This window comes from Brachionichthys hirsutus, chromosome 1, assembly GCF_040956055.1.
Source record: "Brachionichthys hirsutus isolate HB-005 chromosome 1, CSIRO-AGI_Bhir_v1, whole genome shotgun sequence".
NCBI classification, from domain to species: Eukaryota; Metazoa; Chordata; class Actinopteri; order Lophiiformes; family Brachionichthyidae; genus Brachionichthys; species Brachionichthys hirsutus.
The window spans coordinates 15,540,673-15,550,904 of NC_090897.1; the positions used below are offsets into that span (position 1 = coordinate 15,540,673).

General features: G+C 46.6%; 1 protein-coding gene across 1 annotated transcript; it reads left to right on the forward strand.

The window, feature by feature from the left end:
• Positions 1 to 2,315: 2,315 nt before the first annotated feature.
• txlng (taxilin gamma) lies at positions 2,316 to 9,934 on the forward strand. The gene is made up of 11 exons (XM_068756102.1): positions 2,316 to 2,363; positions 4,344 to 4,441; positions 5,001 to 5,148; positions 5,883 to 5,974; positions 6,075 to 6,245; positions 6,886 to 7,080; positions 7,186 to 7,305; positions 8,911 to 8,985; positions 9,087 to 9,179; positions 9,255 to 9,350; positions 9,484 to 9,934. Exons 2-11 carry the CDS (start codon positions 4,349 to 4,351, stop codon positions 9,754 to 9,756), a joined length of 1,356 nt encoding a protein of 451 aa, XP_068612203.1. The 5' UTR covers positions 2,316 to 2,363; positions 4,344 to 4,348; the 3' UTR covers positions 9,757 to 9,934.
• Positions 9,935 to 10,232: the final 298 nt, after the last annotated feature.

The following is a 10,232-nucleotide window of genomic DNA, read 5'->3' on the forward strand; positions in this document are numbered from 1 at the left end:
TCCTAATAAACAAGGAGTTCGTGACGTCACATTAAAACCCTCTCCGTGGGCTGTGACCAGGACACGTCCGTGGGTAAAGCAGTCACGGAACAACGACTGCTACAGATCGGAATCGTTAACGGAGAGAGAGAGAGAGAGAGAGAGAGAGAGAGAGAGAAGAACAAGGTGGTCCGGTGTTATTTGACACCGCCGTGGAGCCAAGTCAAACAGCAGCGCAGGACGTACCGCGAAGGAGGGCGCGGACACGCCGCTCTTCTGGTCCCCCCGTCCGCTGCCGGTCTCCGGTCCGCCGCCGGTCCCCCCGTCCGCCGCCGGTCTCCGGTCCGCTGCCGGTCCTCTTCATGCAGTTTTTCCTCCTCGGGTCTGGACGGAAACCATCGTCCCCGCTGAAGACAGAAAAGAGGCGTGTCAGGAACGCACGGAGGACCCGTCTAGCCAATTGACGCCCAGTATGACAGCCGTGGACCAAATTGAGCCAATTGGAATCTGCCCTCTCCGAATAAATTAGCTCCTATAGGTTGGCGACGAAAGACCGCCCAGTTGAAGTTATGGTGCATTCACTTGCTCTGTGGCTGTGTGGGAAATGCGGCTATCCGCAAAGAACGCGTTGCTTTTTTATTGCTCAAAGCGTTTAAAAACGTCGAAAACTGTTTGAGATCTGACGTTTCAGAATAATTTAAGGTGATATCGTCTCAGACTTGCAGTTGCGCCGGATTATTGAATGTACCCAACCTCATCTCACGTCACACATTACACAAATAGAAAAACCCATGCACATTAATACAAATCAACAAAGCGTGTATCTTCGCCTGTCATGCTTCTCGACGTCGGAACGTTGTCGATAAACTTTTCAATCTCCATGTTGTTGTTCTGCACTCAAGCAGCGTTCGAGTGAATTTTCACGATGGGTTTCCTTTTTTCCGATTTTACGTGAACACAAAATGCAGGCCTTTCTCATCCCTGGGAGAAGAGCTGGTGGAATGTCTGCCTCCAAGCACTTCGGCTGCCATCCGAAGTAGAGCAGAAAGATCACATCAAAAAGAACAGACAGGATTCACTGCCCTGATGAATTCATTTAGCAGGCCTGTACGGTTCTGATCCAAAAAGGACGCTTTGTCTTTCTTACCGGTAAACGCTGATGATGTGCTAAAGACACTCATTGCCCTTCAACCCAACAAGGTCACAGGCCTCGACAACATACCCACCCGGTTCCTCAGAGACCGTTTAATGATGTCTCGACCCAGGTGATACTGGATGAGATCGGGACGCACAAGGCCCTTCGACCCTTTGAGGAGCTGTAAAGTGGTTTTCTTAATAGGGGCTGGTTTATTAGGCCAGTAATGGAAAAACTTCTGATCCCATTGTAGGAACAGGGAGGCTAGTAAAGATGGAGAAAGGATGATAAAATATGGTAACAGGCTCCTCTGTTTGAAGCATCTGTCTGCTGTAAACCTGTCCTCACTGTCTGTCTGCCTACCTGTCTGTCTGCTTCTCTGCCTGCCTGTCTGCCTTCCTATCCATCCATCGTTCCATCCATCCACGGAACTATAAGTCTTTGCACAAGAGTCTGATTAGAAGCCATTCCTTCAAACAAGTGTCCCATCTTAAAATTCATCACCATGAGCCCGAGAACTTCCCGCACTTTTGATAGAATATTGAAACAAAAATGTCAACTAAAACTATCTAACTAAGATGCAAAACCACAACTACTACTACTACTACTACTAATTAAAATAATGACACAAAAAATTAAAATGTTTGAGACATTGTATTTTATTGTTTCATAGTATAGTTTCTAGAACCTGCTCGTTTTCTGTTTGTCTTTGCCTTCTGTGATTTATGTAAAAGCTGCTGAATACTTGGAATGTCCCTTTGGATCAATAAAGCAAGCATCCGTCCATCCATCTATCCATCCATCCATCCACCCATCCATCCATCCACCGACCCACACAGGAGAACAGAACATTATGACCATTACAGTGTTTATTTTATTATTTTTTTTATACAAACTTTATTCATAATGTTGTGCCCTTCAGGGGCATTGAACAAAGTTCATTACTCATTCTCATCCATTATTCATTATGGACGCTGAAATCCATAGATATGCTATGTAGTTCAGTAGTTTTATGGCAAATAGTAGTGTTTGAAGACAATTAAAGTATTTGAAGAGTTGGATTTGTATAGCAACGTATTTGCGATGATCTAAAAATGGTGAAATACAAATGTTTTACATGTTGAATGTGAATTAGCGCAACGACAACGGTTTTATTTTGATAGGGTGCATCCGGTTTTGTAACCTGTTGTCTGGTGGGCCATGCTAGCTTTGTTACAGTTTCATGCTGACATCCAGCGGAAACATACTGGTAAATGTAGATAATTACTTTACTCTCTTTGATTCGTACTGGTTTACGTTTTATCAACACATTGTAAAACCGACCATTATCGATATCGCCTTCTAGCTTTGGTCTTCATTATCTGAAAAAAGATGTTTGCTGAAGAAAACTTCCAGAGTTAGTTAGCAGGGGTAACTAGCTATTAGCTCAGGACTAGCCTGGCTAACAATAGCAAGCTAATGTTATTTTACCATACATTTGCTTTACACTACTCAGATAGCTAACATTAATTTAGTAACTGTGCTCCTTGCTTATTTTAAATAACGGCCGGTATGTCAAAAATATATAATTCCATGTTAATAGCGGTTTATATCCGGGTGTCATTTGTAATGTGTTTGGCTCAGAAGCTAATCGGGAACCACACGCGCCGATCTGTCCGGAGACCACAGAACGTCACACCAGGGTCCCTTTATAGCATCACAGTTTTTACACGATGTCGTTAATCCCAAGAAACACGCACGACGAACATCGCGTTTCTGAAGACGCCTTTACGTGGAATGGGCGGGCTTTCAATTCGGCTGTGGTGTTATATTATTTTTGTGCGTGTATTTGTGTTTTTCAACTTTTTGATGTTGGCTAGTTAACAAATGACTAGCAGCGAATTACATCCAAAAAGCTGCCCTTTAAACACTGTTGTGTGTGTCGGGCAGCTCTGGTAGTTCCTCATGCCGTGTGAAGAACACGCAGCTAATCTCAACAGCCGCTCGGGTCCGGTGAACGTTCCACGCTCTCCTGCGTGCTGTGTAGCTGCTACCCTGCTAGCCGTGTAGCTGCTAACCTGCTAGCTGCTACCCTGCTAGCTATGTAGCTGCTGCCCTGCTAGCTGTGTAGCTGCTACCCTGCTAGCTATGTAGCCGCTGCCCTGCTAGCTGTGTAGCTGCTAACCTGCTAGCTGCTGCCCTGCTAGCTCTCACGCTGCCGGTTCGTTGGGCATCTTGTGTCTTTGAATCAAAAGGATTTATTTTCAATGACGTCAGCGGTTGACAGGATGGTGTAAGCTGTCTGTAGTGCCCCTTGTTGTTAGCTTAACGTTACATCACTGCGCTTTAGCTAATGCTATCTACTCGTCCTAAATTGCTTGTCTCTGGTAATCGCGTCGCTGTGGCATCGTTGGCTGGATGTACCAAGGAGCATTATGGTGGCCCTCCATGGGCCAGTTGTAACGTAACACAGTGCAAATGTAACTAAATGTAATGTAACTACTCCTTAACATGCTGCTAAATAACTATTTATTACTTATTACTGCTACATACTTAAGTTACAAACATTACACAAGCAATTGTTTAGTTGTAAAAGTATATGGCTAACTTACTGCTGTAATAATCGCCGGCGTCTGTCTGTCTGTCTAGATAACTCAAAAGTTTCTGGATGGATCTTGATTACATTTTCAGGAAATGTTGGGAACGTTACCAGGAACAGATTATTAAATTCTGGTGACGTTCCAGAAGAGATCCTGGATTCTAGATTACTTAGAATTTGCAATTTGATACAGAAATGACACAAATATAGGTGGGACAGATACAGTATTTTGAATGTTCACTGTGATGTATTATAATATTACCGTAAATAAACATATTACTATTAACAATATTCAATTCCTCAAGTTTTATTTTCAAATACTAATACAGAAAAAGCCCAAGAATGACATAGTCAGTGCTCTTGTTCATAAAATATATATGTACCTTTGGAACTATTGCAATGCATTTTGGTCTTTAGAGTTAGTAAACCGAAGCTGGAACGAGTCCTGACCGGTCAGAGTATGGATGATCTGCTGGGAGGACATGGAATGTGATTGGCTTTGACTACATAATGACCCGTAACCAAGCCGACGGAAGGAAATGATTGTTGTGAGGATTCTTTGGTGGCTTTGGTGTCTGATCAGAGTCGTGTATCGTTTCAGGATCGCACGCCGTCGCTCTCTCTCGCTTTCTAACAGAGTTGGTGTTTCAGGAATAATGGAGACGACAGACGTCTGTGAGATCGATGTGGCCTCCAGGAGAATAGTGGGAGGGAGTGATTCTCCGCCAGAGCCGGGCAGCCCATGTCAGGTAGACTCTACTTCTGGTGTGGACGTTCTTTTAACTGATACAAATTCACCTTTGAATGGAACGGCCAACTTTTTAACGTTCGCCGAGTCGCTGTGGAGGAGATGAGACTCGACTCCACGACGACGGGGAGCATCCTGCACACAGCCACACATCAGGAACGCCATGGCAACAATATCTGACCGAACATAGTGATAATAAATACAGGAGAACAGGTTTACTTCCTCTTTGTCTTCAAAATAGGTTTTTAAGTCCTTGAAGTTTTCTTTGCTTCTTTCTCTGCTTTGACATTATTTATTAGTTGAATGTCTAATAGATCAGGGGGCGGTAACCTTTATCATGAAGCGTGCCAACACTCGTGTGTTTAATAAAGGATCTCTTTTTGCAGTCCAGACTGAGGCGCACCTGATTTTAAGATGGACCCACTAAATTTAAGGAGAAAGACGACATTGTAAACAGTAGCGTGGCCACACATACAGACAATTTGGAGGAAACCAGAGAACCCACACAGACGGGACGCCCCGCTTCAGGCCTGTTTGCCGACATGTCCCTGTGTTTCCAGGAGGAGGCGGCAGACTTTGCTTTAGGCGTGTGCTGCTCTGTGGAGGAGAGGGGGGAGACTCCAGGCCGGGAGGACAGTCCCAGCGATCTGGTTGAGGCGGAGCTCGACACAGGAGGAGACCCCAAGACCAGAGAGGACAAGGCCTTCGGTAGGGACACGGAGACAGAGACACAGAGACAGAGACGCGCTCCTCTTCACATGTGTAGAAAACATTTCCAGCTGTTTCCAGCTGTTCACTGAGCCATCCTGACTTGGACTGGCATGCCCCCCCCCCCCCAAACACTGAGAGTCGTAGAGGTTTTAAACAGGGGTGTTGTAGGGGTGGGCGGACTCGATGGGAATCGGCCGTCAGCTCCCGATCGGGACTCGGATATATTTGGATCATTGCTCCAAAACTGCGAAAACAAGGACGTATACCGGTCGTAGTATTTCCTGTATTCATTTATTTCAATATCGGCCATTTCGGACGAGGAGAAAAAAGACACGGGCAAAATGAGAGACAAGGCAACGGGATGACGCCGTCGAGTTTCACCAAACACGCGGGCGCCACCAGGAATAAACCGGCGCAGGAAGTCGCGACGGCAGGAACGTCGTTTACACAGAGGCATGTTGGGTAATTAAATCTGCCTCTGTGTAAACGACACAATCTCAGCAGGCTGCTAGTAAGTTCAGGAATAAGACAAACATTGTCTGGAATATCGGGTCCAACGTATTTGTCTGAATTTATTCCGTCACCGTGACGCGGCGATAATCTGGAAACGCTCTCAGAATCCGTCAAATGGCTAAAAAGAACCCACTTTTCATTGACCGGTGATAAACAGGTCCGTAGATACAAGACCCGGACGGGTCGCCTCATTGGTTCTGGTTCTGGTGTCTGTCCAGGCAAGGAAGTCGTCCTGTTGATGCAGGCCCTGAACTCTCTGGCGACTCCTGAGGAGAAGCTGGCTGCTCTGTGCAAGAAGTACGCGGACCTGGTAAGACGATGATAACAGTTTCTCTTTCAGCATGGGAGCATCCATATATTTACCCAGAATGCCGTCTTTCTGATGCTGACTGCGGATGTTCTGTGTTCAGTTGGAGGAGAGTCGCTCCATGCAAAAGCGACTCAAAGCCCTGCAGAAGAAGCAGTGCCAGATTGTGAAGGAGAAGATCCACCTCCAGGGGGAACACAGCAAAGCCATCTTGGCCCGCAGCAAGCTGGAGAGCCTGTGTAGAGAGCTGCAGAGACACAACAAGACCCTGAAGGTAGGCCGCAGCCAAGCCCCGCCCCTCACCCTAACAGGAAGTCATCTCAAGGAGCAGGGAGAGACAGAACCCAACTTGACCCCTGTAAAACTTCCCTTTAACAGGCAGAAACCTTGGACAGAACCTAGGCTCATGGACGGTCATCTGTCTGATCGGCTGGGTAGAGAGAGAGAGAGAGAGAGAGAGAGAGCTGCTATCTAAAGCTATGAATGCTAATGCTAGTGATGTGGACATCAGTGTTGAGGGACACAGGTCCAGGTTCTGCAGCAGCACGGACAGAAGGACCTGAAAGAGAAAGAGGGACAAACAGAGGGAGAGAGAGCACAAGACTACGGGGAAGAGAGAGAGATTACTCACAAATATTTATAACTATGTAACAATTAAAACGTGTTTTCATTGTTATTAGCGTTGATTTGGGTGTTTTTAGACGCCGGAACGGATTAAATTGTTTCCAGTTATTTTTTAGGGCAAAAATATATTTGACATCAGAGTGATTTGAGTTACGAGCTCAGTACGAATACTCAGGAAGGAATTATACTCGTATATCAAGGTATTACTGTAACATGCACCCAAAGATTGCTGCTCGCTGGTTTCACTGTAATCTAAAATGTACATCCTCTCACTTCCTGTCCCCCGATAGGAGGATAATGCCTACCAGTCCAGAGAGTATGAGGAGCAGAGGAAGGAGGCCATGCTGCACTTCCAGATGACCCTGAGTGACATCGAGGTGCAGATGGAGCAACACAGTTCCCACAACACCAAGCTGAGGCAGGAGAACATGGAGCTGGCTGAGAAGCTGAGGAAGCTGATTGAGCAGTACGAGCTGAGGGAGGAGGTGATCCTGCTCCTCCGTTCGGCCCTCCGTCACCGGGGGTCCGTTCTGCGGCGGTGAAGCCAGCAGCCATTTTGGATGCGACCTGACGGCCTTTCTCTGTTGCAGCACATTGACAAGATGTTCAAGCACCATGAGCTGCAGCAGCAGCTGATGGACGCCAAGCTGCAGAGGGTCACTGAGATGATGAGGGAGGTGGAGGACAAGCAGCAGAGAGAGAGAGACTTTGTGAGTAGAGCAGGGCTCCTCCCGACTCGAGTCGGGCCTCGCTGTTATTTGTAAATGACTCACAACAAACAACAGATATTACTTCAATAAACAATCATAAAAACAAACAGAAACAAAAACTACATGATAAACACAACACCTGTTTTTGCTCTAACTATTATAAACATGTTATAACGGTTCTATTCCTCATTAGGAGGTTTTCACTTCGGCGCTGTCTATAGGTTCATAAATACTTTCACCTGCGCTCATCATAAGTCTCGGTCTCCATGGTGATCCACCCTGGAGCTCAGATTTCAGCACCTGAAGTGTGGCGTTATTTTACATTTTTAAAGGTATTTATTTCAAGGAAGGATGCGCGGCTCAAGCGTCACCACTCGTCTTTAAATCGGTGAGTGTATTGTGGTCTGCCTCACCTTCCTCCTCCTCCTCCTCCTCGGTAAACCCACAGCCGACCGCCAGCAGAGAAAATGAAATGTCTTTTGTCAACAGCCAGACGGCACCAAGTCGCTACAACCGTCGTTCGTTTGTCAAAATCAAATCGGAATAATGTAGTCCCTCGTTTTCCGCGGGGGTTACGTTCTAAAAACAACCTGCCAGAAGTGAAATCCGCAATGTAGTAATCTTTATTTTTTTAAAGTTATTATACATGTACATAAATGTTTTAAGGCTGTAAAACCCCTCACCACACACCTTATACACGTTTAACAGTCAGGCATTAATCTAAATAGATTGTTTCAGTATTATAGAATGAAACCAAAGATCAAAACCTGTTTTCAGAACTAAACATTTGTTTGAGAAATATAAATATATAGTACGTACAGTAAACGTTTTCCTTTTAATAATGTTAAGGCGTGCAGGTGAATATATTTTATTAGATAGAATGTTAGAGTACAAGTACAGTCACACAGTAGCATGTATTACAGTACAAATAAAGTCAAACATCCTGTCTAAGAGGAGCATTTCAAAAAAGCCCTTGCAGTCTTCTTTCCGTTGAAAGTCCTTAGTACATAAATCATCCACAATTAACAATACAAATTTGACAATTGGAGTGCAGAAGAACAAATATTATACTCGTGCTGTCTTTAGCCTCTCATGCTGCTTTACTGGATAGCTTAGCACAGCGGAACGGCAGCGGCTACATGTATCAACAGGAAGAAACGAAACCTAAAAGGGACGTGACGTTTATGCTCCTACAAAATAAAAGCCTCTTTTTACACAGAATAAGAGCGCTATAAAACAAACGCTTAACAAATAAACATGATAGCTTTTAGAAATAACAAATTTAATTTTAATGATCAACCTACGAGGTTGAACACATGAGAAATGATTAATAGCAACTCGCGCGTATTTCACAGTTCCTCCGACCACGCCCCTTCGTCTTGCGCCGTTTCAAGGCGCGTTCAAGTGCAAAAAAAGAAATCTGAAATTGCAAAAAATAACTCCACGAAGCAGCGGAAAATGAACCGCATTATATCGAGGGACTCCTCTATACGAAGTCTCTCCTCGCAACACAGAGGTGGACCAATGACACGACCTCGAGTCAAGGCCGGCGTGCACGTTGGGGGCCGTGGCGTCGTAGTAGTCACGGGTTCGTCTCTCCCTCAGCTGCTGAAGGACGCCACCGAGTCCAGACACAAGTGCGAGCTGATGAAGGAGCAAGAAACACAGCTCAGACAACAGGTGCGCCCCCCCCCCCCCGCTGTCTTTAATGGGTCATGCTGATCAGCTGATCGGTGTGAAGGTGTCACGTGACTGACCTGTTTCTGCTTTCACCCGATCAGCTCTCCCTGTACATGGAAAAGTTTGAGGAGTTTCAGAGCACCCTGGCTAAAAGCAACGAGGTCTTCACCACCTTCAGGCAGGAGATGGAGAAGGTGAGGCTCCGCCCCCTCTGGATGGCTCTGCTGTTGGTGCCGCCCGTTTATAGCAGCTCGCCGGTTTCCCTGCAGATGACCAAGAAGATCAAGAAGCTGGAGAAGGAGACGACCCAGTGGAGGAGCAAGTGGGAGAGCAACAACCAAGCGCTGCTGCAGATGGCAGAGGAGGTGACGGTCCAAGGCTAGCTTAGCTTCAGGCTAGCTTAGCTTCAGGCTAGCTCAGCTTCAGGCTAGCTTAGCTTCAGGCTAGCGTTCTGTCGCGGCGTCGCCTTCCCGCTCATGACACTGTGCTGTGTTGTAGAGAACGCTGCGCGACGGACACTTCAAGGCCCTGCAAGGCAAGCTGGAGCTGCTGGAGAGGCTGTGTCGAGCCCTGCAGAAGGAGAGGAACGACCTGAACACCCAGCTCGGCCTCCTCCAGGAGCAGGGCGGGGAGGCCACTGCAGCGCCTCCGGAGGAGGAGGAGGAGGACAACGCCGACAGGCCGGAGACGGAGGGCAGCCACCGGGCTCCGAGGCCACCTGAACCGGACTCTAACGCGAGCGCCGCTGCCCCGGCAGAGACACGGGGCTGAACCAATCTGTCCACGGGTGATGAGGAAGACGAAGGTGAGCTGGTCCAGAAGGGCGCAGGAACACCTGAGAGGGGAAATGCTTTTTTTATCACTCTGCCTCTCCAGGTCTCAGCAGGAAGTGAAGGGTCTATTTTTGTGTGTGATCGATCCTGCAGATTAAAATGATTGTATTCTCAAACTGCTCTGTTGCTCCTCCTCTTTCCTTTCATGTGGCTCTGCAGCCAGATGGAAGCCGTTCATCAGAGTCTGAATACTTTATTGATCCCAGAAGGACGTTCTGATAACGGTCAACTGAACAAACTCAGAAATAAGAGATGAGATTATGCACATAGTGTAGGGATAGGGGGGGGCGGGGGGTCTGTCTCATTTTATTATATTTAACACCAAGAAATGGAGCACATGGCGACCCCTCCCAGGACAAGCCGAAAGTACAGTAATAGTAGTAGTATTAGTATTAGTAACTGTTTAATACGTAG

What these genes read in the sequence shown, in the direction of transcription:
- txlng (XM_068756102.1), top strand. Translation starts at nt 4,349, where the DNA reads ATGGAGACGACAGACGTCTGTGAGATCGATGTGGCCTCCAGGAGAATA. An exon ending in AGCCGGGCAGCCCATGTCAG is followed by an intron (nt 4,442 to 5,000) that starts GTAGACTCTACT and finishes CTGTGTTTCCAG; the next exon opens with GAGGAGGCGGCAGACTTTGC. An exon ending in TGCTGCAGATGGCAGAGGAG is followed by an intron (nt 9,351 to 9,483) that starts GTGACGGTCCAA and finishes GCTGTGTTGTAG; the next exon opens with AGAACGCTGCGCGACGGACA.